At 49.1% G+C, this 27,633-nt stretch overlaps 7 protein-coding genes across 7 annotated transcripts; 4 read left to right on the top strand and 3 right to left on the bottom strand.

Annotated features, from left to right (window-relative positions):
* Positions 1–55: 55 nt before the first annotated feature.
* Positions 56–1,096, bottom strand: F5B22DRAFT_167253 (uncharacterized protein). Its single transcript, XM_047969299.1, has 3 exons — positions 876–1,096; positions 624–805; positions 56–447 (listed from the first exon to the last, which is right to left on the bottom strand). The coding sequence occupies exons 1-3, from the start codon at positions 890–892 to the stop codon at positions 242–244; spliced, it is 405 nt and encodes a 134-aa protein (XP_047835956.1). The 5' UTR covers positions 893–1,096; the 3' UTR covers positions 56–241.
* Positions 1,097–11,018: 9,922 nt separating this feature from the next.
* On the top strand, positions 11,019–14,545 carry F5B22DRAFT_655727 (STE like transcription factor). The gene is made up of 4 exons (XM_047979907.1): positions 11,019–11,745; positions 11,810–13,436; positions 13,499–13,582; positions 13,787–14,545. The coding sequence occupies exons 1-4, from the start codon at positions 11,619–11,621 to the stop codon at positions 14,058–14,060; spliced, it is 2,112 nt and encodes a 703-aa protein (XP_047835955.1). The 5' UTR covers positions 11,019–11,618; the 3' UTR covers positions 14,061–14,545.
* Positions 14,520–15,893, bottom strand: F5B22DRAFT_586571 (uncharacterized protein). The gene is made up of 2 exons (XM_047973559.1): positions 15,606–15,893; positions 14,520–15,487 (listed from the first exon to the last, which is right to left on the bottom strand). Exons 1-2 carry the CDS (start codon positions 15,763–15,765, stop codon positions 15,030–15,032), a joined length of 618 nt encoding a protein of 205 aa, XP_047835954.1. The 5' UTR covers positions 15,766–15,893; the 3' UTR covers positions 14,520–15,029.
* A 313-nt stretch (positions 15,894–16,206) lies between these two features.
* Positions 16,207–18,014, top strand: F5B22DRAFT_641733 (tubulin domain-containing protein; the record flags this gene model as incomplete). The annotated part of the gene is made up of 5 exons (XM_047978027.1): positions 16,207–16,278; positions 16,335–16,534; positions 16,591–17,032; positions 17,087–17,688; positions 17,744–18,014. 5 exons carry the CDS (start codon positions 16,207–16,209, stop codon positions 18,012–18,014), a joined length of 1,587 nt encoding a protein of 528 aa, XP_047835953.1.
* A 1,198-nt stretch (positions 18,015–19,212) lies between these two features.
* F5B22DRAFT_166967 (FAD/NAD(P)-binding domain-containing protein) lies at positions 19,213–21,509 on the top strand. The gene is made up of 2 exons (XM_047969298.1): positions 19,213–19,397; positions 19,452–21,509. Exons 1-2 carry the CDS (start codon positions 19,364–19,366, stop codon positions 21,224–21,226), a joined length of 1,809 nt encoding a protein of 602 aa, XP_047835952.1. The 5' UTR covers positions 19,213–19,363; the 3' UTR covers positions 21,227–21,509.
* Positions 21,510–21,712: 203 nt separating this feature from the next.
* Positions 21,713–24,113, bottom strand: F5B22DRAFT_633041 (SNF5-domain-containing protein; the record flags this gene model as incomplete). The annotated part of the gene is made up of 2 exons (XM_047976781.1): positions 21,713–22,030; positions 22,209–24,113. The coding sequence occupies 2 exons, from the start codon at positions 24,111–24,113 to the stop codon at positions 21,713–21,715; spliced, it is 2,223 nt and encodes a 740-aa protein (XP_047835951.1).
* Positions 24,114–25,541: 1,428 nt separating this feature from the next.
* F5B22DRAFT_641730 (peptidase M24, structural domain-containing protein) lies at positions 25,542–27,080 on the top strand (the record flags this gene model as incomplete). The annotated part of the gene is made up of 4 exons (XM_047978026.1): positions 25,542–25,563; positions 25,725–25,910; positions 26,006–26,827; positions 26,875–27,080. 4 exons carry the CDS (start codon positions 25,542–25,544, stop codon positions 27,078–27,080), a joined length of 1,236 nt encoding a protein of 411 aa, XP_047835950.1.
* Between the last annotated feature and the right edge of the window lie 553 nt (positions 27,081–27,633).

Below are 27,633 nucleotides of genomic sequence, written 5' to 3'. Positions count from 1 at the left end.
AGCCTTCCTTTCTCAGCCCTAGGATATTCCGCGGCCCTTCGGACAGTTTACCTAGTAGATCATGCATAAACTTACATATAGGTGTCAAGGTGAGTATATCCCTGTCCGCAGCGTAAAGTGTATGGCTACTACAACAATCTAGACTCAAAAATACGATGGCACCTAATAACAGAAGAGATCGAAAGTGACGTGGGCCACAATCAAGGATCGTGATCTTCTGTAGTACTCATACTACAATAGGCTATCTTGCCTCGCCACCTCGCCGCATCGTGGCGACAATGTAATATGGAAGAGCCGTGTAGCGTACTACCTCCACATCCACTAACAGCACGCCGTCAAGGCAAGCAATCAAGGAGTCTAGACCAAGTGTAGAGTACTTTGATGTCGGAGTACTAGTATACGGCAATACCAACGAGGAGCTGGGGATATCCCAGAGGAACCGTGATGCTAAGAGCTACGTTCTTAGGTTAGTGTACTTTGCAAGACCCAACCAAGGAGAAAAGAGGCCGAGAAAATCCCCATAGCAAAGGCTCTCCTCTCGCCAAACGGCACGGGTACATCACGCCACACGCGATGGTAATCCGGCAAGACTTGTGAATGCCTCTAGTACAAGGTGGACTTACGATCGATGATATGCTGGGCACGGACGACAGGAGAGCGTGGTACCGGTACCCTGGACATAGATAGTGTACCCAGTGCAGTGTAGTATAGTCTATTCGGTGTGTTTACACTACTATGTTTAGGTATGTAGTGTGGACATACAACATCACTGAGGCTAGGTGAGAGAAGGAATAGCACCGCGTACCTACCGTATCGTCAGCTTCTGGAATCTCGAATGTTTATGCCGCAGGGAATGAATGTAGTCTAACACTTGCCGCCAAGTGCGGAGCATTTCCAGGGAACAACCCGTCAAGTCGTCACTTTTTCTTGTCAAATACCTAGACTCTACACCACCACTGCACTACCTGAACCAGCCGAATACAGCCCCGGGCAGGTTAGTCTTAGAGGCCGATCTCTTCCATAACGGGGGACCGGACTATTTTCCCGACACCGGTGGGCAAAGCGATTTTGCCGGATCGGATGGATCTCGCGATGCAGGCTCAAGGAAAGCGTGCACTACGCATAATAATCCTGCGCTACTATGACGCCTCGTTGTTTCTGTCAGTAGTTGTTGTGCTGGGAGGGGGAGCGAGTGGTCTTGCATCAAGGAGGAAAACGCCAAGTACAGTAATCTGGGGGATTGTTGTACAAGATCCCCCCTCTCCCCATCCTGAGAGACGAAACAACTTGGGCAAATACCGACACGTAGGTAACTATGTGTGCACAGCTGCACTAACCAAGCTGGCTGCCTCAACCATATGGGCGGATCATGTGCAACGCACATACTACTTAGAGCAGTGCCGAGAAGTAGGGTTCGTGCCATGTAGTCGGCGGCCGAGAGTCCCAAAGACAGCGACATCGTCAACGAGGCACCAAAAACTGAAACGGCACTGACTTGGGTGTCAATGTTTCAGATGCCCACCCCCCAACCCCCCAGGGAAAAAGAGGCAAGTCAAAGCACGATGGTGCGCACAGCCGTCCGCACATCCAGCTGGTATGGTTCCTTAGCACCGTTACATTGCGGTGGAGTTTGTCATGCTCAAGTCGCCTCTGGAGCTGCGAAACTGTAAACATCTTCCCAATGACGAACGTAGAGGTTGTAGCGTCGTATTTCGCAGTCGACGATATCGAACGGGGTGGGCCTGGCCTAGACTGGACTGGATTATACCACTTGCAGGGCTCCGGGCAAAGTGAGTAGGGTATTACGGGAAAGATGAAACCAAGTCAGAAAGGTGCCTACGGTGCCTACGTGGTAGTGGATAGGTAGACAGATCTTGGACATGGATGCATTGTCGTGTAAGTAAGTACACTAGGTAGAGCGCGCGCGCTACAGTAGTGGACGTTACGCACATTGATCGATGCCATCTAAAGCTAGGAGCACCATGTATGTCATCATGCTAGTCTCTCTAGCTAGTCTGTTCTTGTTGATTTTCCGCCGCAAGCCTTCACGTTTTAGGCAAAATGTGTGAACGGCGGGCGTGTGGCTGGCAAGAAATGGTTTGCACAGGTTGCTGTCTGTGGAAGGCTGCCTACGGTAGAGCGACCAGGAGAACGACACTTGTCTCGCGAGTCTGCTTGGTCACATCGTCGTTGGTAGATACATACATAGGTATGTTCATACATAATAACCGTGGAATCTTAGGCTTACCATGGCCGATGCTACCCACGAAGATGTGCTCTGCTATGTGATATGGCCTGCCGAGAAAGTCGTATCTGCCACTTCTGATACACCTGGGAAAGCGACTTATCTGGCCGGCGAACTGACCGAAACGCCCCGAAGTAAGTAGGTAATCAATTCTAAACGATGGAGCTTTTGTCATTGGGTCGGGCCGGCAACCGGGCCACGATGCTACTCCAGTGTAGTAATTATCCACCGTCCAATCACGTGTGTCTGTCTTGAAAATGGATGGATCTGTGATGGACTCTTATAGTACTTGGCTACTTACATACCTACCTATGCTTATAGATAGTACCTAGCTAAAGTAAGTACAGACATACATAGAGTACCTATGTAGGTATGTAGGTACTCACCTCAGCTCCACTAGTTCTTGGGTGTTTCTAGATTCTGATCCTCAATATCTGCTCAACATATTTACTTAAGTACGCATGCGAGCTTAGAGACCGTAGGTACATGGTTAGTGTAGTGCTAGTAGGTACATATGCAGTACATGTAATGCGCTGTAGCGTGCAATGGATGAGGGGTTTTCTGATGGTGTACCGACCAACTACCTACAAACCTATGTACCTACCTAGCTACCTTAGGTACCTATTATAATTCCAGCAAGTTACAATGAGTGCAGTACCTAGTGCAGTGTAAGTAAGGACAGGCTTGAACGATTTAAGCCGGCTCACCGCAGTATCTACCCCGGAGATGACTAGACTAGACTACGGACAGTACATATCTAGTGTGAAGCAAGTAGGATATGATGTAGGTATGCAGAGTAGTATGTTTTACCTACATACTTAGATATAGGTAGGCATAGAACTACAAACTAGGGACATAGTTTTAAGTAGTGTAAGTTGACTAAGTGCTGTAAGTAGGCAAATATGTTTCTGTGATGCCATCACATCACATTTGGCAAAGCCGTGAGTGAGCTATGTACGCGCCAAGGTCCGTCTGGATTGACCTATCTCGTTCTCGAAGAACTTGAGACGGAGATGGGCCTGTTTCATGTTCCTGACTAGCCATCTGTACCTGGGCTAAGTCGGCGTTGCGATAGTGTAATCGATCCTCCACATCTCCTTCGGCACATACCGCTGCGCAAATGTAGGTACCAACCCGAACGATGTGGGCATCTTGTTTCAAAAGTTCCGTGCGACGGCCGCTTTGGGGTTGTTGGCCCGAGACCAAACTTCCCTCTATCCCCCAGTCTCTGCAGCATTGCAGCCGCTGCGCCTCAAGCCAATTGATCCGCCGTCTCTAACCATACCACCTCGCCATACTTACGTACTTACGAAGACAGTAAGTACCCCTATGGCTCTTTGCGTCGCTTTAGCTGTGATAAGTCGTACGTATCGATACTATCATCTGTCTGACGAAATGCGCCATTCGGGCTTCTACACGCAGTCCCCGTTTTTCGTCTCGAATAGATCGAAGCCGCGAGAAATGAGAAACCAAATAATCGAATAAACGAGTAGACGAGTGTCCTTGGGAAATACGTGACCATCAACTTTCCAACCCTCGTATCGCATCTCATCTTAGCCGCAACCCACGCTACGCCGAAGTCGATGCCATGATGCTAAGCATGCATGATTCAGGCACGCACCAATCACACGCGTGCCCGTTTATAACCCTGACGTGGTCGAGAGACGCAGGCAAGCATCCTAGCGTGATGTGCGATGTACTATGTACCTAAGTATGCTGCAGGTATTCCCTGCCGGGTCACACTTGGTCCCTGGTGGTCACCGTAGATCACGACCGAAATCAAGCAGGTCGGGTAGGTAGTTTACGGTACCTAGTCGAGTCCATGGGCCCTTGGTGAACGTTTCAATCGATTTTTCTCTCCGATGTTTCAGAGTACGTGCATGGGAATCTTGTAGGAACAGAGAGCTCTTTGCATTCGTGATCCCCAAACTGGGGCATATGGCGGGATGGAAATACCAACTGGACAGGGGCCTATTCTCCATCTATCTATAATTGATAGATTGATATGTACCTAGATAGATAAATGGGCGATGTAAGAAAATTTTTGGTAACGACATGTAACTAGGTATTATGATGAGCTAAGATTGATGGAGTGGAAGGAAGAGGGGATGAAGATTTAAGAAAGAAGGCGTCGTAGCCTCTCCTTGTACAACTGCATCGATGATTTACACTGTTGCAAGTTCGATAATCTGGAATAACCTCGGCATCTGAACTAGTTATAAACCTGGAATTCCTTGATTGTAGTTTATGGTCAAGCAAGCAGTTAGAAGAAAAATGCCTACCTGGGTCTACTAATGAACTACGGAAGATACCTAGTACCACTGATCACCCTAACTTGTTGATCGTCGACATGAAGCACCTAAGAGTAGATCCATTCCAGAGCTCTGACCAGAAGCCCTAGTGACGTCTCTAAAGTTAGGAACAAAATCAATATCTTTCTCAATTAGACTCCGGCGGGAGTCTTACGGCTCTGGTCTATCTAGGATGATTGGAACTGTCTTACACTAGGTGCTAACTGGCTCATCTCCGTGAAAACTCCAAGTGTCCCAAAAATAGCAAAATGGCAATATGAAGCAGAGCAAGTATATCTAAAGTAAAGAGGCAAAAAGACAAAAACGTTAGGTAGCATGCAGCCAAGGTCTCAACCGCCAGCCAAGTCGCGAATATGTGGCCCATTCAGTGCGAAAGTAGGTCATCTGGATGGTGATAGCGGACCCTGTGGCTGCTCCGATGTGAACAATATGCTATTTCCGTCAGCGGTCGCGGCCTGCGATATGCTTATTGGTCGAGTGAAGCTTGAGAGAACCAATCAGTTTCTCAAATGCTTCAGCCTCCAGAGATGGATACAAAGAGCGATACGCACTGCTATCTCGCAGCTCTTCGCATCTGCTATTGGTCCATGTGGCACAGCATCTAGGTGGTAGCTCTTGATGTGTGGAAGCTCGTTTAAGCTTATGTGGCTTGCCCTGTTCTGGTCCCTGTGTGGTTACATAGGTATGCACCGCATGCTATTATCTGGAAATGGTCGTCTCCAAAAAGGATTGGCATACCAAGACGGACGGCGATGTCAGCGTGGTATTGGAGCAGAAGCTCACGGTTCGTGCCGCTCCTCCTCCACCCAAGAATCGCTCATACTAACTTACAAGAGAAGAGGAGGATGAAACGCGGTAGCAAGTAGCTCTTCTAGGGCTTGCATGAATGTTTTGTTCTTGTTGATCTCCACTCCTTGAGGAATCGTTGTCAAGTTTCAAAGTCGTGGTTTGTTTACACCGCTCTCGTTTCTTGTTTCAACCACTTGTGATCAGAATGCTGGCAAGCCAAGACCCTACAGGTTGTTACTGTGATGTTGCGTTGTAGTTAGTGGTAGCAACATCTCATATGGATTTTGCTGCCTGTAGTGAATGCCACTGTAGCACAGGAGAGAGAATGTTGAAAATACTCACGTGGTGGTCCCCTCCTCTCGTATCTCGCTGCCTTCCTTTTAACGTGGTACTCCTACCTTTCGCACGTGCGGGAGGGGAGAACATGACTTGCAATCAAGGTGAGGTCTATGTATATGTAAGTTCGAGCTGTTGTTATTCATATATCCATCTGCTTGTAGATACTCTCAGCCATTGTAATGCAATACTTGCGAAGATGCAAGTTGATGCTCACATTACACGTACTCGATGTAGCTTTGCATTTTCTCTTCTTTTGCATCGAATTTGCCTCTTGACTCGGAAAGTTGTAGACCAGGGCACCATTTGACTTTATGCACCTAATGATGATCAAACATTGGTGGCCTGCCCCTTTGGGTGGTGAGTTGAGAGCCCCAGTGGCCCAAAAGCTGTAACAAGTCAAAGGATCATGGTAGGGTCTCATTAAGAGCGCCTAGCTCTCTCAACGCTGAGCGAACTTGCATTTTTCGAGCTTGAAGTGGGCACGAGCTTACAGGCCATCGTATTTGCACATGGATCAAAAGAGACATTGATAGCCTGCGCTGTGCGCCCATATCAACGCACATTTCTTGGCAAAGCGTCAGCGCCGGTGGTCACTGGTCATGTTAGTAGATACACTGTTCTATTTGGTAAAGGCATGCCCGGCGAATGTCCCACACGATTGCAACGGAGAGGCCAGGAAGACGGCCGCTAAAGCACGAGCATAGAAGTATATAGAATCGTGATTGACGTGAAGCCGTCCATTGATAGAGGCAGCATCGCTTTAGGCCTGTTCTGGTGCTGGCGCAGTCACTGGAGTAGTCACTGGCGTAGTTGTCGATGACCGTCAACCTATGCATTCGGCTAGAGAGAGTGGTATCCCTTTCTCGATTTTAACACTCTACACCACTGCACGGATGCTGGGCGACAACATTCACCAATGCCTTCGAATGGCGTTATGCAGTCGAGTCGGAGCGGGTGGAATGGTTGGCTGGCGATAAGTCGACGGTAAGCGGAGCCGAGTCTGCGTAAGCCGCGATTCTGATTCGCCATTCAAAGGGCCGAAGGCCCGTGTCAACTGGAGGAGGATGCTAAGGTCGCGCCAGGTCGTGCGCTGCATGGCCACCTAGAGCAGGTACGTACAGATAGGCCGACCGCTGTTTTCTCATGCTACACTGCACACAATACTATGGTGGAGGACCGGCCTCACGATTGAGGATTATTTACTTACTTTCCTTGACCTTCGTACTGAAGACGCAGAAGAACGAAGGGCGAGGGGGGAGAATGGAGGGCGATGAGGGAGGGAGGGGTTGAAGCTCGGAGTTACGGCAGGTACTACTACTGTAAGTATGTAAGTACGTACCTAGGTACTTACTTACTTATAGTATACCTAAGTACCTACTGCAGAAAGTGGTGGCTAGGGGCGCGATCTGAACAAGGGGACGACAGGGTCAGAGGTCTAGCGCCCGATATCTGGCGTCAACTATTTCTGAAGCACTGCACCAGCCGTGTTTCAAGATTCTGAGTCCAAGCAGGGGGCTCCCTGTGCGGCACGCGCGTGCTGATTGGCCACCAGAGGCGCTGCTGGGCTCACGTCTGAATGGGGACACGATGATTTGGATTCCTACTGGGCCAGGCTGCAGTGCCTCTGTCCACAATGTTGCAGACGAGGCGCCTGTACTGTAAGTATGTCTATCCAGTCAATTCTTGCAGTAGCGTCACGAAGAGTGTGATGGTCAGTCAACCGCCGTCTTTCTGCCCTTCTGGTCTTTTGAAGGGACTGTGACTGGTCAAGTCGATAGGCCGCCATGAGGTCATTTGCTGGTTTGCTAGTTGGCTGCTGGGAGAAGCAAGCTTTAATCGCGTACTGAATGGCGGCATGCGACTGTTCGACAAGTTTTGTACCGGTAAATTTGGAGTTTGGAAGAAAAAAAAAGAAAACAGAGAGCTCGATTAGGCAATGAACGCGCTTTGTAAACATCACATTAGGGAAGTCAGCATGTCGGATTTACGCTAGCACAGTACCTAGTCTGCTGGCCTCTTGTGCACTGCTCGACTACGGTTACGATATCCAAATATAGAAAGTCGCAGAACATCTCAGGCTTGTCTCCTAATGTGTCTCCTAATGTTCACTCTGTTGTGGAATATCGCTTAAGTGGGTAGGATGAGGAGCAACATGAGGGCTTTGACCGAGAAACATTTGCTTTCATAAGTATGGCCATATGTCTCAGCCAGTCTAAGTAGGAGAGCTGCGAACCATTCCATAGACATGCCGACAAGACTGTCTTGCAATATTGCGGCCGTGTGTGACTTCTCCTTTGCTGATGTCTTAAGATGCGCCCCAACCAGGCAAGGCCACCAATCCAGGCAAACTCAATGGCTTAACTGTTGTTCTCTCAAATTCCTCTCAGTTACAACTTACTGTTGTAGGTTACTATGCACAATTCCTCGGTATCGCACTCCTCCGTAATAGTACTATAACCATCTGGGACTTTGCATCTTCTTTCGTCTTATACTTCCTATAATCTAATGGTATTAATGAGGGCTAGGTAGTATGATAGCGCGATGTACTTGTAGGGAGCGTTGTACAGCACAATGTCGACAAGGGCTGTAGGTACCTACACTAAGTACAGCACTGCACAATAGACCCTTGCGATTTGATTTCCGAGCGTTGCACTCAACCATTTCTTCATAGCTGAGATCCCTGTCTTCGCTTAAGGCCTTTAAAGGGGTACAGTACAAGGACACAGGACGTATATGCATACGGCAGATAGTAATGTCTTGCCCGGGTGGCCTGAATACCTAGATTTTGTAGTCTCGGAATCCGGTGATAATACCCAGGACGTGACAGCTAATTAGGCAGTCTCAGCATATCCAATATGAGTAGGGCAATCGGTAGTGCAGTCAGTGGAAGGCGGGGAATAGAGCCGGTGTTAACGATCAATATCTGTGTATGTACATGGAGGTGTCAAGATACTGCCGGTACGGAGATCTTCGCTTTACATACTTATTACTTCTACATAATGGGTGCTGCCATGCACGGTGTGTTTATTATGCGATCCCATTCCATGAAGGCAGTTCGAGGCAACCAAGTATGTGGACAAAGTCCTGCAGGAGAGGATGGGATGACGGGATGCGTGCCCCGAATGCGCATACCCGGTACCTACACCATCTCTATTGTGATTTGTGAACTGCTACTGTATATATATGTAAGACGCTCGATTGACCAAGTGCAGTAGCCGTCGTCCAAACGCCTATTGATGTTTATGGAGCGCCAGGTCTATCGTACTTATCAATCACTTAGGTAGTATACAGATCAATAACTCTCCGGATCCCTGTGCATTTCCCACTTTGCCATCGTTGTAGCCTCATTTAGGTTAGACGTCTGCAGGCACGTTTGACCCTTACTTGTTATAGGATTAATGACAAGATTAAAGATGGAAGTAGATGTATGGATGTATGTAGGTATCATACGATGCTTCAATCTAGGCCTAAAGCTGACAATGCACATGGGCTCCATTCCTGAAAGCTGCTTAAATTGCTGTACCATTTAGCTCGAAGGTGTGTACTGTATGTACACTAAGTATATCTACAGACCTCTTCACAGCATGGCCATTGATGTTTACAACTCCTCAGTTATGGTAGATCTGATGTCTGGTGCTTCTTTCGTGAAGAATTGTTTCGGAGGGTTGACTGGCTGTATTGGTTCTGATGTCCTACTGAAAATGCTTGTAAGTAGGCTCTCTCCGTCACATTCCAAAGATCCCGGTACCAGTAAATACCTCTTACTACCTACAGTAGGTGCGGAAGCTTAAGTACACACAGTCAACTCAATGTACTATAGCAACAACGACATTGTTTCCTGCGGCTTGAACGTTCACTGCAGCCCACGGCAGTGCAGCGCATGCATACATAAGTAGGTAGTATACTGTACTAGTAGAAACGGTAGTTAGGCCAGATCTATTTAGTATCAGCACTGGTTTGCATCTTGTACTATGCAATTTCCCAATTGCGTTGCGATTTGCCGGCTCGTCAGTCGGTTGAAAAAGGCCTCAGGGGTCAGCAAGTGGATTGGAGGGAACGTGGGTAGCTACGCACGTGTACAGTAGGGAAAATCCAGAAAATCCCCAAAATTCCACATCGCCCGCAGCGCTATACTGTGCCTCCTTGACGGTATGTACTGTGCTGTAAGTAGGCATCGTATGGTAGGTAGCAATGGATTTCGATCGAATATGCTTCCTAGAGAGGATAAGCGCATTATTTATCTACGCTTGTACATGGAGGGATGACCCTAACCCCCCTACCCAAATGAATTTTCTTACTGGTGTGTCCCCTAGAATGTGTGCTACTCGATACCGTTAGGCCAGGTAGTAGTATGTACTTAGGTAGATTAAGTAGGTATCGACCGAAAGTACTAACAGTAAGTAGGGTACGGTAACGTACTTAAGTACCTAATGAGATCGTACCCACCTTAGACCCGACCGCTGCGTGCAAATTTAGCCCACCTAAACCCACCCACGCCGGCCCCTGTCGTCCGCTAGCGTGCCCTTTTCCGCGCTGGCCTTTCCATGTTCTGCACCAGCAGCCCGTCAGGCCCAATGCCCAAGCTAGGTACCTACATGTCCACTGTCCACCGTACCCTGGGCCTGGAGTGGGTAGCTGTTAGTGCACAATTCAATGGAGCATGGCGCTGGCGCAATGTACCTACCTGCTCGCACCTGCTGTCACCCTGGCCGGCGATAGAGAGGCGAGCGGGCGGGAGCAAGACAGCCAGATGAATCCTCCATCCTCTTCTTCAGTCTTTAGTCCCATCACACTCTCTTCCCACCCCATGTCGCCCAGCCTGCTCTGCTTTGGTACCCAGCCCGTGGAAAATCATTAAGACCCCCGAGCACCGCTGCCCTCCCCGTCCGCCCGTTCCTTTTGTTGAACTTGCTCCCCTGATTCTTCTGAGCAAGATCAGTTCTGTTCAGAAACCCCTCTCTTTTTTCTTTCTTTCACCCTCTCCCTCTCCCTCTCCCTCTCCCACCCTCAACCCTCCCTGGTGTGTCGCGGGCCGCCAACCTCACTCACTCACTCACGCTCACTCACTATCTCTCTCGCTCTACTTTTATTTCTTCTTCTCTAATTTATAGCTGACGGAATTACCGGCGCACTGGAGACCTATTCCCCTCAACGACACCAACGCCCGACTGTCCGGCACAACCGTGGTTTATAAGGCAAACTTTGTCGTAGTCTGCATACTTCGACAACCTCTGCGAGTCGCCTCATCCGATTTCCCGGGATATTCCATCGGCTTACGCTTTTTTCACCTGTTATGACAACAGCACCATTTCGTTAAACTCGCTCACACCGGTCAAGAAGCTTAGTCTCAGCTTTCGACCCACCGGTCTTTTTCGGTCAACGCGACAGCGCATCACTGAAATTGGCGAGCGAGCGGGTCTGTGGATGAACCAAGACTTGCTAAGATTGCTTGCGCTCTGTTAGGCTGGGCGACATTTCGACACCCCCATTCCCGCCAATAGCAGACGTGTACGAAGCTGTCTAGAATTCAACAATTAGCAACTTTTCGCTTGTGTTTCTACCTTGAAGGTCAACACTGCCTTGGACGCCATCGTATCTGCTTGAAGCAAATCGAGGCGTATTTGGTCAAAATCATTAAAAAAAAATCAACGGGCTGGACTCGAATTCACCTGGACAATCTTCTCTTGAACATTGTCTACCTACACAAATCGCTTTCCTCCTGTGCCCGGATAAATTCACACCTCGGCAGTGCCTTGGATTCACCAGGATTCTAGAGCGTTGCGGGACTGGGACACCTTTCGACAGCTGCTATAGCTCTTGTCCCCTTACATTACTTGGTACACCTAGTGACTCAGGCTCATTGCCAAGAACGCTTGGGATAAGGCGCAGAGGCACCTTCGAAACGCCTTTTGGACGCGGCTGTGAAGTACACCATGTACTCGCAATCCGCAGCCATGGCAGCAACAGCTCCCCAAAAACCAGAGACATTCATGCTCAGCACAGAGGCCCAGCAAGCTTTACCTCATGATGCGCAAGTAGCTCTACAGCAAGTTGATAATCGTAGGTTATTTTCAAAATACTTCCCAGGGGTTTGCGTAGTTTCTGTTGCTAATTACGCGGCCAGTCAAATATTTTCTCATATCTGCTCCGGTTGACTGGCAACCCGATCAATATATCCGGAGGTTTCTTTTGCCGACCGGTGAATACGTCTCTTGTGTCCTATGGAATAATCTGTTCCATATCTCCGGTACTGACATCGTGAGATGTCTTTCTTTTAGATTCCAGGCCTTTGGCCGTCCTGTTAGGAACTCGAAGAAATTTGAGGAAGGTATTTTCTCTGACCTGCGAAATCTGAAATCTGGAACCGATGCTTCCCTCGAGGAACCAAAGAGTCCCTTCCTTGACTTTCTCTACAAAAACAACTGTATTCGGACACAGAAGAAGCAGAAAGTCTTCTACTGGTACAGTGTGCCTCATGACCGCCTCTTCCTCGACGCCTTGGAACGAGATTTGAAGAGAGAGAAGATGGGCCAGGAAGCCACCACAATGGCACAAAGCGAACCAGCCTTGTCATTCCAATATGATTCATCACAGTCACTTTACGAACAGCTAACCAAGGCACAACAAGCCAACTCTTCATCCTTCAATGCGCAGCAGGTTTCTTTCTCATCCCAGTCTCAGGCGGCTTCCCCAGTGATGAGGGCCATGGAATCGATGCCCCCTCCGCAGATGCTTCCCCAGTCGTTAGCCCCTTTAACAGAGGGTATGGATGCTATGGTCTCGTATAACACGATGGCGACGATGGCGCCGGCGATGGTTCAAGCAATGCCCCAGCAAGTTCAGCAAGTGATTAAGAGAGAGCCCGACTACCCACGTGTTCAGTACAATCAGAATGGGGTGCCCGTCAGCCAAAGCCATCAGCGTCACGCCTCCATGCCTGCGTACGGTCTCGAATATTCTCCTGCGCCTTCTTTCGTCTCCTCCCATTTCGAAGACTACAGCAATCGTGGCATTTCTTATGAGCCTATCACCCCCCCTCAGCAGGCCCTAGGCATGGTTGGTGAGCCGGCTTATATCGCAAATGAAGAGACTGGGTTGTACAGCGTCATTCCAGAAACTACCCTCGGAAATGGTTTGAATGGAATGATGCAGCTGCCACCACCCAACCTGGCAGGTGCACAATTTTCTCGTGGCTACGGGGCTACCAGCGCCTACTCCATGATCGAAGGGTCACCAACATACAAGCAGAGAAGGCGGCGTTCATCAATCCCCCCCACTATGGCAACTATCGCTGCCGTAACTACGCAGGCTCAAGCTGCAGCCCACCGTCCATCTGATCTGAGGAGGTCTGTATCGGCTTCCGTTGGACCTTTAGCCGAGGGTGATGAGATGCCAACCAACTCTCCTCCAAGTCTTTCTTATAGCAACCACGCGTTGTCGATTGCCAGCCACCAGAACAGAGAAATGCTTGAAATGTCAAGACACGGTACTCCTCTTTCTGCTGTCGATGGTAGTCCGGCTCTCAATCCTCTGTCTCTTCAACGGCAAGATTTTGTTGGCCTAGCTAACGACGACTTCGGCGCTGATGGTTGCATGAGTGAGCAAAGAACAATGCAGGCCGGACCCAATGTTGTTCGTAGAGCTAGATCGGCAACAGTTTCGGAGCTCGGTAACCCCTATCCTCAAAAATCCCACTCGTGCCCTATCCCGACCTGCGGCCGCCTATTCAAGCGTCTCGAGCACCTTAAGCGGTAAGATTGGGTTGTTTTTCTCTTTGTTGCGCCCGCTATTGTGTATCTGACTAAATTTCTAGACATGTGAGGACACACACCCAAGAAAGACCCTATATCTGCCCCCATTGTAATAAGGCATTCTCTAGATCCGACAACCTAGCACAGTATGACCTCTGCCTTACCCTGTATATTTCCTTTGTCGGCTTGAAGATCCTGTGATGAGCAATGATGTTAAGTGCTACGTGCACATTTATCGAAATTAAACCTTGTGCGAACCCGAGTCACAACACAGCGACACCTACATCATCTCATCATGGGATCGGAAAGTCTTGAAAAGTAGTCTTAATGCTAACACTTTATTGTTATAGGCATAGGCGTACACATGATCGCGGCGACGGTGCCGAGACCGGTCTTCAGCTGTCTGGCGAGGAAGAAGACGAGTTCTCAAGTGAGGACCACCTTGGATCGCTTGAAGACGCCTCGCCCCAATCTGAAGGCGGGTATATACCTTCTTCTCTCAACTCTCTGAGCCCCAACCACCATGGGATATCGAACGGAGGGATGACACACACGGCTCCTTTCAATCCTCTTCAGACGTTAAGCATGCCAATGACTATGAGTACGCCGAGCGGTGCGATATGAGATTGATTTTGCCATTTTTATTATCTATAATGGGGAGATGCGCTATCGCGGATCCCTTATTGATTCTTTTCCCGTCAGTTTGCTGAACTTGGCATTTCGATTTTGGCACGCATGTCGCGGAGCCCGAAGCTATTCACGCAATCTAGCGTATATTGGCTGGAACGCCACTTTTATCATGTGGAATTATGTTCTTTATGGGATATCACAACACCAGACACTTCATAGACTAGCAAATTTCGCCATAATAGCGGGGGCCGGGTATCTCCATCGGATAGGAGAATGAGGTGATGGAGCATACGCAGAAGAGGGATATGATCCAATGAACCTGAGCATACTTGTATATAATTGTTTCATCTTATGTGCCGCACAAATATCTATAGTGGTGGAGAGTTGATTGGGGGCTTACGATGACGCATCTTCGAAGCCTGCTGCAGAAAAGGTTTAAGACTCGAATAAATAATATGTTCTAAATAACTTTGCTACCATCTTAAACCTAACGGATTGTTTTGTGTCTTCCTTAACTAAGAATTGAAGTTAAAGTGAAAGCGCTGACATGTCCCACATTTGATAAGCCACGCGTTACCATTTGCATGTAGATCCAAAATGGTGAAATATACTATAGTGTAATCATCGAGATAGAAACCTCGCGTGCTATCTATCGCTATTATGCTTCGTTAATTATGTGTGATGTAATACCGGCCACATCACTGGCAAAGACCGGTTGGTGTTAGCCGATAGAGTCCGGCTATTGCATAGCTATAGATGAAAGATATACAATTGAAATTTGATACAAACCGCAATTCCTAGCAAACGCCGCATAGCCTAGGCTTCACATGGTTTTGCGTGCTTGGGTGCTGCTCTGTCTTCCTGGCAGTTAGTGTACAGTCAATGCCCAGCACGATAAATTTGTCGTTCTGCTGGAAAAAGCCAACATTCTTCCCCATCTTGTTCTCCATATTTTCCGTTGCCTCACAAGAAACCATGCGTTTGGACAGGTGGTGGTGGTTTGGGCTTGGGGGTGACGCCAACGCTTTGAATAGCGGCGTCCCATTTGGGCATGTCGTCGGACCGTGCGGCGATGGATTTCCACCTGACGTAGCCTCTCTCATCGATGGCGAAGGCACCGGACATCTGCCAGCGCGAACCGCTCTCGGTGGGACGATTCCAGATATTCTCTTTTTTGCCGAGCTGAAGCGTGTTGTAGAGGGAGATGGGGTTCATCAGATGCCAAGTTGTCGATAGGCCGAGCCCGAACAGCGAGTAGAGGTCGCGCTCCTCGTCAATAACGACGCTCACGTCCCAGTTGCCGCCAACCTTGACGACCCAGCGCTCCGTGGCCTCGGACGAGGAATGCGAGACAGCGACGAAGTTTATGTCTTTGTAGTCGTTGGAGAGCTTGGCGAGAGACTTGAAAGTTTTTTCGGCGACTGCGGTAGAGAACAGAAGGATTGTGTTAGTTGGGGTTGTACGGGTATAAGTGGCCAAGGCCATGTAATATTGCCGTGGAGAGAAAGACTACTTGCGTATTGAGAGGGAGCAACGTACAAGGGCAGCCGCAATGCCGCAGAAAAGCAATGATTGTGGGCTTGTCGATCGGTAGTGTGAGATTCGGATGCGTGGGAGCCTTGGCCCCTATTTCTGGCGATGGCTTGACGTCTTTCTTGGGGAGTGTTTTAAGCGACTCCCATTCCTGAGCCAGAGACATTGTTTGGAACAGAAATGCTGTATTGTAATGGGTATACGCGGGAAATGCAAGTGACGGGCTGAAGAAGAAAGAATGCAGTTGATTATTCGCTGGATATGTTGGTACAAGATGGGATATGGTGATTGTCTTGCATGTGAAACAGGGGTTCAATGGCCTTGGCTTGATGATTATCACAGCCGCAGAACCCGACTAGGAAGATGAGGGGTCTTTTCTAGGATTGGCACTTAGAGCTACTTACTCAGTAGAGCTCAACTGGTCCCAGCTGTCAGCGGCTCGCCCTCCATGTCCAGGCGCCTACCACACATACACACACATCATGAAGCGCCGATAGCAAAGAGAGAGGTTGTGCAAGTAGGTAAGTATACCATTTACAACGCTGGCCCAGAGGTTGAAGAATAAAACGAACAGATAGCAGCTTCTTCATAATTGCTTTATCTGACCATGCGCGAAATAATCACACTACAGCTTGGGCAGCAAAGCAATTATATAGCAACACACTTCTGGAACGCTCAAGTGAGGTCATCGAAACATGTCTCGGTCCATTTTTTTGACTAATTCTGGCAATACAGGAATCTTATTTTACCTATGGTGCAGACGAAGAATCACCAGTCGATCATGACGTGCATTTCCGGCCAGGTCTCGGCGCAAATGGCACTGAGACTTTTATGCCAAGAACAGTTGTCTATGACCTCAAGGGCGGATTTGGCACCTTAAAGAGGCTCAACGCTCTCTACGATATTAGCGAAGATGCAGAGGCAAGTAGCCTGTGGTGAGTGTCATCGCTCTGACCGCTGATCTGATAAATTTGTTCTTATCCCTTCCCAGGTCTGGGAACGCAGTTGTACACAAACAGCAACCCATAGATGCCAGCGCGTACCAGGAAAGTCTAGACTCGGGACAGGCGCCCCCTGAGCTCACCACAAGCACAGTGAGGTACTGGTCTGATTTCAACAGGGTCTTCTACCACCCAAAGTCCATTATTCAGCTTAATGAGTATGAGTTAAACTCGACGCTCATGCCATTCGAGAAGTGGCATATGGGAGAGGAGTTGTTTGCCAACCTGGATAGGGAGGACGATCTACTAGATCGCGACTTACGCCCCTTCGTTGAAGAAGCAGATCATATGCAGGGTATACAGATAATGACTGGGCTCGATGATGCGTGGGGTGGCTTCGCCACTAAATATGTTGAACGGATACGAGATGAATATGGCAAGACTCCCGTCTGGGTTTTTGGAGCACAAGAGCCTACGAAGGGTCTGTCTAGGGTAGGTTGTGCTTGACACCACCGTATTCTGCTTGGGGCGACTAATGGCAATTAGGAGAAACGGCTTTTGAAATTGGTTAACAAGGCGCGCGCGTTGGCTGAGTTAAGCTCGCAAGCCTCCCTAGTCGTACCTCTGGCTCTACCTGAGGAGCCTCTTCCGTCTAATATCCACTTAGATCCATCATCGCCATGGCATGTGTCAGCGCTGTTCGCAGCTACGATCGAAAGCACAACTCTTTACACTCGACTCAGAACTGTTGATCGTATCTATTCAAGTAACTTTAGTCACATGACGGATCTCCTCAATGTTTTCGGAAGACAGACTATCGCAAACATAGAAATGAGCCCCATTGACCTCGCCAGCTCAACACGAAATGGGCCCACAAACTCGCGTGGCGATCCCATATCTAGCCTTTACGAACGTGTTGATGACGACGAATCTGAGTCCGGTTCGCAAAAGGGCGCAGCGCCATTAGACGTGGACCTGTCAGCCCCCCAAGATCTAAAGTTAGATCCAGGGGCGAGGAAGCCGAAGAAGCGATATGTTTTCAGCCAAGTACGGACATATCGGGGACCCGAAACCGAGAATCCAGCAGACGAGGAAGGTGGTATTGACACCGGCCGCTTTGGTATGAGACGCAGGCCGAAAGTCCACAAGTAAGTTCGGAGCTGAGAGGTATTTATAGCAGTGCTGATTATTAAACTCTCTTAGTTACCGCTCTAGCCTTTCTTTTCCAATCCTCGATAGCTACCCGGCGATATTCAGGGATAGCAACAGGAGTACAATTAAAGAACACATGGCCATGCGCACGTCATTGACCACCGATACTTCCGTGATGGACAAAATCAGAAGACTTCGGACAACAGTTATCCGATCTATTGGTGTCGAGGATAGGGAAGTTATTGGGAACGAACTTGCAGAAATTGCCGACGGGTATAAAGAGGGGTGGTCGAGTGGGAGTGATGATGACGACGATGATTGAAATACCACCCAAATTAGATTTTTGATAGGAAGGAAATCCAGTTGAGCATATCTTAATATCTTGCTTATTTGCCATGCGTTCTCCGGTATATATCAACTTTAGTAGTATTGTTGGCATCCTAAATCCACCATAGGACATACGAATTACCAGCGGCGCTTTATAGGCTAAGTTAACAATAATATTATGATTAACGAGCACGTGCCGGTTCATTTGTGAAGACTTGTAAAGGTAAAGCCAGGTCTCATTCTGACTGTCTCTCTGTCAACATGATGTCTACGCTATGCATAACAACAAATAGCCAGAGCCAAAGAGACATACACTCGGTGTGGTCTATTTGTGTCTCGTGCAAGGGGTCATTCTCAAGAGATGGTATGCAGAGATGTTGATTTTCGTTACAGGGGTGCTCGAAACCTAATACCATCGGGAGGATGCATGTGAGAACCCCCGACCTGAGGGCGAGACGCCAAGTACATGGAGGACAGCTCATGACATCGCGTAATTACCGATCTCAATGCCGTTTACCTTCTTGTTTACGGAACGAAAGGAACGTTATGTTATCACCACACAAGAATAAGCCACTTGTGGAACGACAAAGTCGGTGATAGTTTTCAAACATCATATAGCGTTCCTCGCTCTCTCTTGTTTACCCCATCTCGCCGTTTCTATAAGAGGCTCGCGTTGTTGTTTTGGATATGCCAGGTACGTTGTGTTAACTTGTTCTGGGCGAGTTTTATTCAAGGTTCGCACTCTAAACGCGCTCGAGATAGAACAAGTAGATGGCAGATATCAGGGAAAGTGAACATACTGACAGACAGGGCTTGATGTAAATTCATGAGGTACTCTTCAGGAGCTGAACTATTGAGTCTTATCTTGAAATTTTGTCTTTCTAACAGTTGATCTACACGGATGGCTGCCTAGGTTATTAGTATACTAGATTCTGTATGAAGATTAGGTTTGGCGAGAAGCGGGATGATGATTCATATTACCTTAACTATATTTTCCCCTCAGGATCTAGTCGGAAGCATTCGTTTACTCCCGGCTTTTTGAACGGAACTTGCGTTTTCGTGTTCGTGTCACGAATGTAGAGAGCTGACAAACAGACTGTCTCTATGCAATGGGTATTTCTTGGCAACGCAGTAAGCCCCTCACTGGATCGTGGATGGGACTTCAGCGCAAGGTCTTGGTCGATCGTCCGATGCCGACGTGTACTATCCGAGGAAACATATTGCGAGCTGATACATATAATATATCAATGGACCTGATTCTTGACGGCAAAAAAAAAAAAAATTAACAGCAGAAAAGGCAGTGGAGGTTACATATAACTTCTCAGGTCGGCGTGTGAATTAATCATGGAGCATCTCGACATTGTCATTGTTGGTGCAGGTAAAAGCCAATAAACACGAGTTCTTTGAAGAAATCTCTTACATGGTATATTAGGTCTGCATGGTCTTGCTGTCGCCCGGACACTGGTAGCTGCAAATTTAGGCTCAAATGAGCCCAAGAAAATCGTCATACTGGAGGAAGGCCGCTCCATTGGTGGTACTTGGGCTGCGGAACGGCTCTATTCTGGCCTGAAGACGAACAACGTCGTCGGCTCATACGAGTTCAGTGACTTTCCCATGGATCTTGAGCGCTACGGACTCACGCCCGGCCAACATATCCCTGGCTCTGTAGTCCACCGGTATTTCACAGATTTCGCAAGACATTTCGGGCTAGACCGGCTTATCCGTTACCAGACTAAAGTAGAAAGAGCCTTGCTTCGAGACGATGGAACATGGGAGCTTGACTGTACACGTGTATGCGACAACAGACCACAAAGTGGAAAGCTAACTTGCGACAAGCTCGTCATTGCTACGGGTCTTACCTCTGACGCAAACATGCCGACTTTCCCAGGCAGTTCTGACTTCTTGGGCCCGTTATTCCATGCCAAAGACCTTCATACACGCTCTCAAGACCTTACAGGTTGTGAAGAAGTCGTAGTTATTGGCGGTAATAAGTCTGCCTGGGACGTATGTTACTCCGTTGCTACTTCTGGCTCTCGCGCGCACATGGTTATAAGGCGATCGGGAGGAGGTCCAAGTTGGGTTTGGCGACCTATGCACCTGTTCACACTGAAGCTGACGCTCGCACGGATATCGTCCACTCGCCTGTTCAGCTGGTTCGATCCTAGCCCCTTCGGCTCAAGCTTCTCTTCCGTTCGGCGATTTCTCCAGGAAACTATTCTTGGTGTCTGGCTAACATGGGCGTTCTGGACCGTACTAGACTTGCTCGCCATGGCAACCACTGGATATAATGATACTAGGCTAGAGTTATTGCGTCCGTGGGTATCAACATTCTGGATGGGGAACTCTCTCAGTATACATAATTATGAAAGCGACTGGTTTGAATTTGCCAGGAAGGGCCAGATCGTAATCCATCATGCTGACGTTGTATCACTAGGGGGCGGGACGGCACAGCTTTCAGATGGCAGCAACTTGAGGGTTGATGCCCTAGTCTGCTGTACTGGCTGGAACTGTACGCCGCCCATCAAATTTGAACCGGAGGGAATATCAGAGGAGATAGGCCTCCCACGGAAAGTCAAAAGTTACCAGAAAGACCTCGATGGCCAAAGAGACCAGGACCTCAGGTCTTGGGTCCACGCTCAAATCAGAGCGCGATGCGCACAGCTTGGGTTCGTACCGAGGAGGACTTTACCAGAAGACGGCGAAAGCCAGGCAAGACACAGCTTATACCCCAAATTCCACTCTAATAAAACCATTGCCCTTGACGATAGCGAAGCCCCATACCGATTATATCGTTTCATCGTTCCCGCATCTCCTCGCTTTCTTAAACTGCGAAACATAGGATTCATCGGCATGCATCGCTCCGTGCACGCCGTAATAGTCGCCCAGGCACAAGCCCTGTGGCTGGCGGCATTTTTCGAAGACGGTCTCCGTGAGAAGCTGGATTCTCAGGTCGTTTATCGTGAGGCTGTACTACACACAGAATACGAGCGACTGCGACGGCCGAGAGAGAGCGGCGGTTCTGGTGCTTCGTTCCCAGACCTCGTGTTCGACAGCATCCCGTATACCGATCTCCTCCTAGAGGACCTGGGGCTAGAGATTCTGAGAAAACGTACGCTGTGGGAGAATATCGTTCAGCCTCACCTACCGGTAGACTACCGAGGACTTGTAGAAGAATGGCGGGCAGAAAAAGGGAAGAAAAAAGTGTGAGTGGGCTATGTGACACTCGAGTGCCTGGTGCTACCTGCAAAGCATAACAGTTTTACTATGACGTCCAGTATTGCCCATATTCGTGGTAGATAGATAGTATCTAAACTTGGGATATTCTTGGCTCTCAAAATGCGATCCTGCTGTGAATCGTAGCCTGAGAGCTATCTAACCGCATTGTAATATATGGAGAACGAATTCATGTGCAAATAAGCAGAATATTGGGCGTGGGCGCTCCAGACAATCGGAGCCCATCTACGTTTCTTTCAATACAAACTCCAACGCTTGCTTACAGATGAGCATTGCGTGCCCAAAAAGCCATTTCGCCATGATGCTCGCAGGTAAGTATACATCTAGAAATACTCAAACAGAGAAAATACGCTATATCCAATCCCCTGCAACAGCTTTATTCACTCATCTGCGGTCTCAGGTGCTGGCCCTGTCGTAAAAGCTCTCCTTCTTTCGTGACTCAGCATTCATTTCCTGGGCTCACTTCGCAAGTGCAAGTCGAGCTTCGACTCTCTCCCTGTGGTTCCTATTCTTCAAGTGCACCTCAAAATTCGACGCTGATGTGTCTGGACCCGGGGTGTACAGTTTTCCAGGGCAGTCCAGACACCGTATCCTGGGGAAGAAGTAGAATTGAACGTGAGGAGGTACAGGCTGACCGTTCTGAGAAATAGGATAGGGCGCACCGGTATTGGTGTCCACAGCGGTGTAGCGCATGATGCCCTCGAACTGATCGTTTTTGTACGCGTCTTCCTGCTTAAACTGTTCTAGAGCACTAACAAGCCATGCTGGAGGAGGAGGCTATGAGTAGTTGTGAGTATAGTGATTAAGACTAGGTCATCACGAATGTAGGTTGAAGACTGACATCTAGCCATGCCGTGACCAGGTGACAATGATTAAGTCATAGATCATAATGGCTGCTAGAATATCGGAAGATAGAGGAATCAGGGTGCGGAGGAATAGGTGAAAATGGTCTTACAGGAGTCGGCTGAGGCTCACCCGGTTTTTGAGGGGGCGCATCTACTCGACCAATCTGAACAGGGGGCATCCCATTGGAGGGTGTTCGCATAGGGGCTGCTGGCGTTGCTGCGCTTGGAGTAGATGGCGGAGGCATACTGTTGGAGACGGAAGCGCTAAGGGCGCGACTATGAGGTTGTGAAGGCGTAACAGAACCAGCTGGCGTGTTTTGTTTTAATTTGGAATCCCTGAGTAGTTTGCGTAGCTTCTCTTTCGAGACTCTCAGTGTCACGAAGAAGTGCTGCGGTTCTTCTGTCGCCTCACGTGTCACTTCACGGCCAAACCTCCTAGATGTTCGGGTTTCGTGATGGTGGATCGTGGCCTCTGGTGTTTCGGACCGGCCAATATTGGCCATACGTTGCTGAGCTGCTGAAGCAGCGCCTCGCATGCCCCTCGTCCTTGCTGTACCGGCCAATGCTGAAGCTGCTGGAGAGTCGGGTGATGAGTCGTCACTCTCGTCGGAATCTGACATATCTCCATCACGACCACCTTGTCCTCTCCTGCGGCCTGTTCCCGGAGCGCCTGCTACACGCTTATAAAGCCTGCTGTCTTCGACATCGGTTACTGCACCAGGCAGAGTTGACGATACAACGAGAGTACGTATTGTCCTCTGGCGTTCTTTCAGGTCTGGGAGTGTGGGTCCGCCACGTCTGTTGATAGACCTCTTTTGCCGCCTCTGCTCTCGTGAAAATACGAGTTCATTCCTCTCTAAGTCGGCTTCGCTTAGCTCATATAGATAAGGTGAATAGTCTTTGGCCTGTTGTTGCGGGCGGAAAACATTAGGTAGAGGCGATGGGAGAAAAGCTGCCACAAGGTCTGGATCTTCGATTGGACGGCCGTCAAAGGGATGTCCAACGCTATACAGACTTCTCGTAAATAAGTGTGTCTGCTCTCGGATACAGTGAGCTATGGCAGTTGTAAACTCTCCGGATAGAGCCAGATCCTTTGACATGCTTGCAGCGAACTCCTCGGGCGAATTGAGCGGGTTGTTAATTTCCCACTCAAACTGGTCGACCAGAGTGTGCTGTCCAATGGTAATGTTGAGCTTGACTAAGATCCGCATTTCATCGTTCTTCCAGGCGGAATATGGTAACTCTGGGTCTAAAGCATCTTCGTCTGAGAAGACAAATGGATAGAAGTCGTTGAGCTGTTCATGGAGCTGCTTTAAAACCTCCTCATAGACAGGTTGCGCCATGGGAGGTTTTAGCCCCATATCCTCGATCAGATGCACAGCAAACAGGTCAGGGCGAACCAATCTCTCATGAAGATTCCACGTAAAGGTGTCGCGTAGTTTGATCTTATCATAATCGACATCTAGTCGCACGGGTACGAGTTCCTCGTGCTGCTCGGCCTGTTGTTTCATGTCTTTCCTTTTCCATTTGAGAGGCGGTGTTTGTCGTTTGCCGGGCTTGGGCCTATTCATAGGATACACCAGCCGTGAAGACGGGCCATTCTCGGTCCGCCCGTTCCCATAGCCGCTGTAGCCCTCGCCGTACAGCCTCGAGGGTGGGAACCAGGGTCGGTACTCGGTGCGTAACATCTTGTAGTCTCCTATCTTATGATAGGTGGTGCTATTGAGCTTGGTTGTCTTTTTACCAGACTCGATTACGGCGGCAGCATTGATGTTATCGCGAGTTATCGCCTTCTGTATCAAAATCTTCTCGTACGCAGCTTTGTCGCGGAAGGGAAGGCCGCCTTCGTTTGCATCCGAGGGCGCATCGGCTTTTTCGTCTGGGGTCGATGACGACGAGGAGCGATCTAGCTTGGGTGTTGAGGCACCTGTGGTTGTGGCGACAGGCACGGCGCCGCCGCCACCGCCGCCGGGGGCACGACTTGAAGGGGCGTCAGCATCCTGTTGGGTAGCCATGATGAAGGAGCGAGTCTGATGCGGATCGAGTCGATATCGATGGGCCAGGTAGTCGGGTGCTGGGATGCTGGGACGCTGGGATGCTCATCTGATGCTCAGGGGCTGGTCGGCGCCTGATGAGCCGCTGGTGCTCTGTCAGATTGGTGCTGTTGTCGCACGCAGGTGGCCAGCGCAAGAAGAGCCAACACGAAAGCGATGCAGGGAGATTGATGATGGGCGGAACAATGAGTCTTTGCGCTTTTGGGTGGGCTGAGAAGCTATCGCTATTGCCAATGACTATGTTACGCGCTCGTGGGCGTGGGCGTGGTCGTGAACGAGCTGTTTCATTACAGTGCCCATGTAGTTCAGCGCTCGTTTTTACGCGATGCAGCCTTTGGCGCGACCAGATACAGAGCACCCATGGGGCGACAGGCGATACCAGACAGTGTGCATATTATATACAGACTATAAAACGCACTGTGAATCCATTGTATCTGTCGTATCACCTACTTATGTAAGCAGACTGGACAGACAGACAGCCAACGAGTCGATATTGGTCTGTGCACGTGCCTCCTCCATCCTTGAGTCTTACCACGCCGAGAACACTGTACATACCGTAATTCGGCAAGTGTACACGTACTAAGTAGGTACATATCTGCTTAGGTACCTAGGTATTAGGAGAGATAGAAGGTACCTGTAAGTACTTCCCCAGGTGGTTAGGTTGGCATCAATGACCAGCAGCTACCACTTAATCCACGCAACATTGGCAATTCTCTTTCTGAATCATTGCTATTAGTATACAGGTAGGCGTTCGTATGCCAGGACAGGATCTGTAATAGCTAATACTACTCCCTCCATGTAAGAATTAATATCGTGTATCCAGTACTACGTAACTACGTGAAGTTCTTCCGCTGACCATTGCAAATAATCATCTCGTCTCCTACCATCCCCAAGTAGGCATAATCCAGGTACCTGCTAACAGGAGCCATGTTATAATAACATGCTCAGCTAGCTGCCAATAATTAGCAAGAATTACACGCACGCACATACCTATGGAGTACTACGTAGTAGTACCTACAATAATACTAATGTAGTCTCGGGGGGCAGACCGGGGGGGGGGAGGTTGGTGAACCAAGCTGCTCTCGCCTCCAAATCTGGAATAGACGAGCGTGGGTGCGGATGGACATGTACCTGCGTTACCTGTTTATGAGCCATAGTGACCTCACCTACCCCTCCAGCACCCACACAAAGCCCCTCCGTCAGAGCAAAACCTCAAAATACCCGTTGCTGCGACACCTCTTCCGTCTGCCATCCGCTATCCGCCATCTGCCATCTCTGCCACCACAGGTAATTCGATCCACCTCGACCTCTTTTTCCCTCTTCCTTTCTAATCTTGAGTCCAGAGCCATCATCCTAGCAGTCCATAGCCGCTGGCTTAAATCCAACAACATGTCTGAAGAAAAAGATGTTGGTTCGTGCAGCGCCCTGTAGCTCTCCTTTTCACGCGTTTCCAACCTCTGTGCTTCCATTCCATGCCTTGAGGGCCTAGATACCTCAGGGGTCTCTTCCTGTGGCGCCCATGGTCTTATAGTCAGACGGGACAAGGCTAACTTCAACCTGTGCATTATCTAGACTACTCACTCAAGAACCCCGACGTTCTTACCAAGTACAAGACCGCAGCCGCCATTGGCGAAAAGGTGCTTGCTGCTGTGTCGCAGCTATGCGTTGCCGGGGAGAAGATTGTAACCATTTGCCAGAAGGGTGACAAGCTTATTGAGGAGGAGGTTTCCAAGGTCTACCGCACCACCAAGCTCAAGGGTATGTCTTGTCTTGTCTTGTCTTGTGGAACCGCGTCTGTTGACTCGGACTCGCGCTTGGGATTGGACTGACGTCGCGTGCTTCGCTTCCCACAGGCTTCTCTCACCCCACCACTGTTTCCCCATCATCCTACGTCACGCCCTACACACCCCTAGCGACCGATACTGCTGAGGCCAATATCGTGCTTCAGCCTGGAGAGCTGGTGAAGATCCAACTCGGCGCACAAATCGATGGGTTTGGGTCCATCGTCTGCGACACGATCATCGTCCCCTCTAAAGATGGCGCCGAAGATGTCGTCACTGGACGCACTGCTGACTTGATGTTGGCTAATTACTACGCAAATGAACTGCTCTTGCGGCTTATGTTACCTCCTGGACTGTTGGCAAGCGGTACTGATGAAGAGAAAGCCAAGGCCGCCGCTGTGAAGCCACCTACACAGTCCAAGATTACCTCTTTACTGGATAAAGTAGTGAAAAGCTACGAATGTAACCTCGTTGAGAGTACAACCTCATGGCTTTTCGATCGCAATGAGATTGAAGGCACCAAGAAGATCGTCTTGGCGCCCGCTGAGGGTACCAAGGGTGAAGGTGTCCCTCAGATTGGCGAGGTTTGGGGCGTTGAGATGGGAGTAACTTTGGGTTCTGGCAAGGTCAAGACTCTGGACCAGCGGGCCACGCTGCATCGCCGCACTACCAACACATATATCCTCAAGTCACAGACGGCCCGTAAGACTCTGTCGACCATCCAGGCCAAGTTTGGCCATTTCCCTTTCAGCTTGAGACAGCTCGAAGAAGAGGGTGGCGATACGAAATATAAGGTCGGAGTCTTTGATGGCGTCCGTTCCAATGTGTTACGGCAGTACGAATTGGTTGGAGACAAAGATGGCCAACCAATTGCTAGGTCATTAACTACACTTGGTAAGGAGGTCCCCAAAGCGCCTTACATATAGTCTAACATCAAGCAGCGATTACCAAGAACGGTATCACGAAACTGGGTGCTCCACCAGCACTTGATCTTAGCAAATACCAGACAGACAAGAAGATCACAGATGAAGAGATTTTGAAGATTCTTGAACAACCTCTAGCTAAAAATAAGGGTAAGAGCAAAAACAAGAAGAAGAAGCCGGCCAAGAAGGGTACCGAAGAGAATGGAAATGAGGATGATGAGTAGGCGTGGCAATTCTATACACGCTTAAATGCTTAATGGGTGCTGTGTCTTCAGACGGCCTCTTTGTAAAGCTTGTGGGGGTCCACGCCAACATAAAAGGGCATGCTGGCTCAACTCGTCTCAAGAGTCTACCCGCCCTGAGTCCAGGCATAAGCGTGAGTTCCTCGCCGAAGAAGGATTAGGTGATAGGACATGCCCATTAACAATAAATATGGCTAAAACATAGCGCTTTGTAGCAGTTTACAATAAACAAGAGAAAAAAGCTTGGTTCAAGCGTAAACTCTACCGAGTAGTTGCCTAGAATAGTGACCAATTTGAATGGTTTGATAGCGAGACATCCTGAGCAGGCGCACAATTAACTCCCGGACCCCCGGCCATACGAAGCCAAGAATCGGACAGAGCCATGCCAATGCCAGTTCTCTAGTTCAGAAAGTAAAGGGCCAGTGTAGGCAAAGCCAGTCTATCGTGGTAGGTTTGCATCAAACCTTGAGTTGGTGCTCAAAGCCGCCCACTGCAGAAAGCCGAGAAGGCAAACGCATAGTTGGATGAGCAAACA

The sequence above is a fragment of the Xylaria bambusicola genome (assembly GCF_022495145.1).
Source record: "Xylaria bambusicola strain CBS 139988 unplaced genomic scaffold F5B22scaffold_2, whole genome shotgun sequence".
NCBI classification, from domain to species: Eukaryota; Fungi; Ascomycota; class Sordariomycetes; order Xylariales; family Xylariaceae; genus Xylaria; species Xylaria bambusicola.
Note: the sequence above shows the minus strand (reverse complement) of the source record. Positions and strands in the feature narration are given on the sequence as shown.

Coding starts and splice junctions, on each gene's coding strand:
- F5B22DRAFT_586571 (XM_047973559.1), bottom strand. CDS start 15,765: ATGTCTCTGGCTCAGGAATGGGAGTCGCTTAAAACACTCCCCAAGAAA. Junction 15,488..15,605: donor GCGGCATTGCGGCTGCCCTT/GTACGTTGCTCC, acceptor TCTCTACCGCAG/TCGCCGAAAAAACTTTCAAG.
- F5B22DRAFT_167253 (XM_047969299.1), bottom strand. Junction 448..623: donor TGCCCAGCATATCATCGATC/GTAAGTCCACCT, acceptor CGTAGCTCTTAG/CATCACGGTTCCTCTGGGAT.
- F5B22DRAFT_166967 (XM_047969298.1), top strand. CDS start 19,364: ATGGAGCATCTCGACATTGTCATTGTTGGTGCAG. Junction 19,398..19,451: donor CATTGTCATTGTTGGTGCAG/GTAAAAGCCAAT, acceptor ATGGTATATTAG/GTCTGCATGGTCTTGCTGTC.
- F5B22DRAFT_655727 (XM_047979907.1), top strand. CDS start 11,619: ATGTACTCGCAATCCGCAGCCATGGCAGCAACAGCTCCCCAAAAACCA. Junction 11,746..11,809: donor TCTACAGCAAGTTGATAATC/GTAGGTTATTTT, acceptor TTACGCGGCCAG/TCAAATATTTTCTCATATCT. Junction 13,583..13,786: donor AGATCCGACAACCTAGCACA/GTATGACCTCTG, acceptor TTATTGTTATAG/GCATAGGCGTACACATGATC.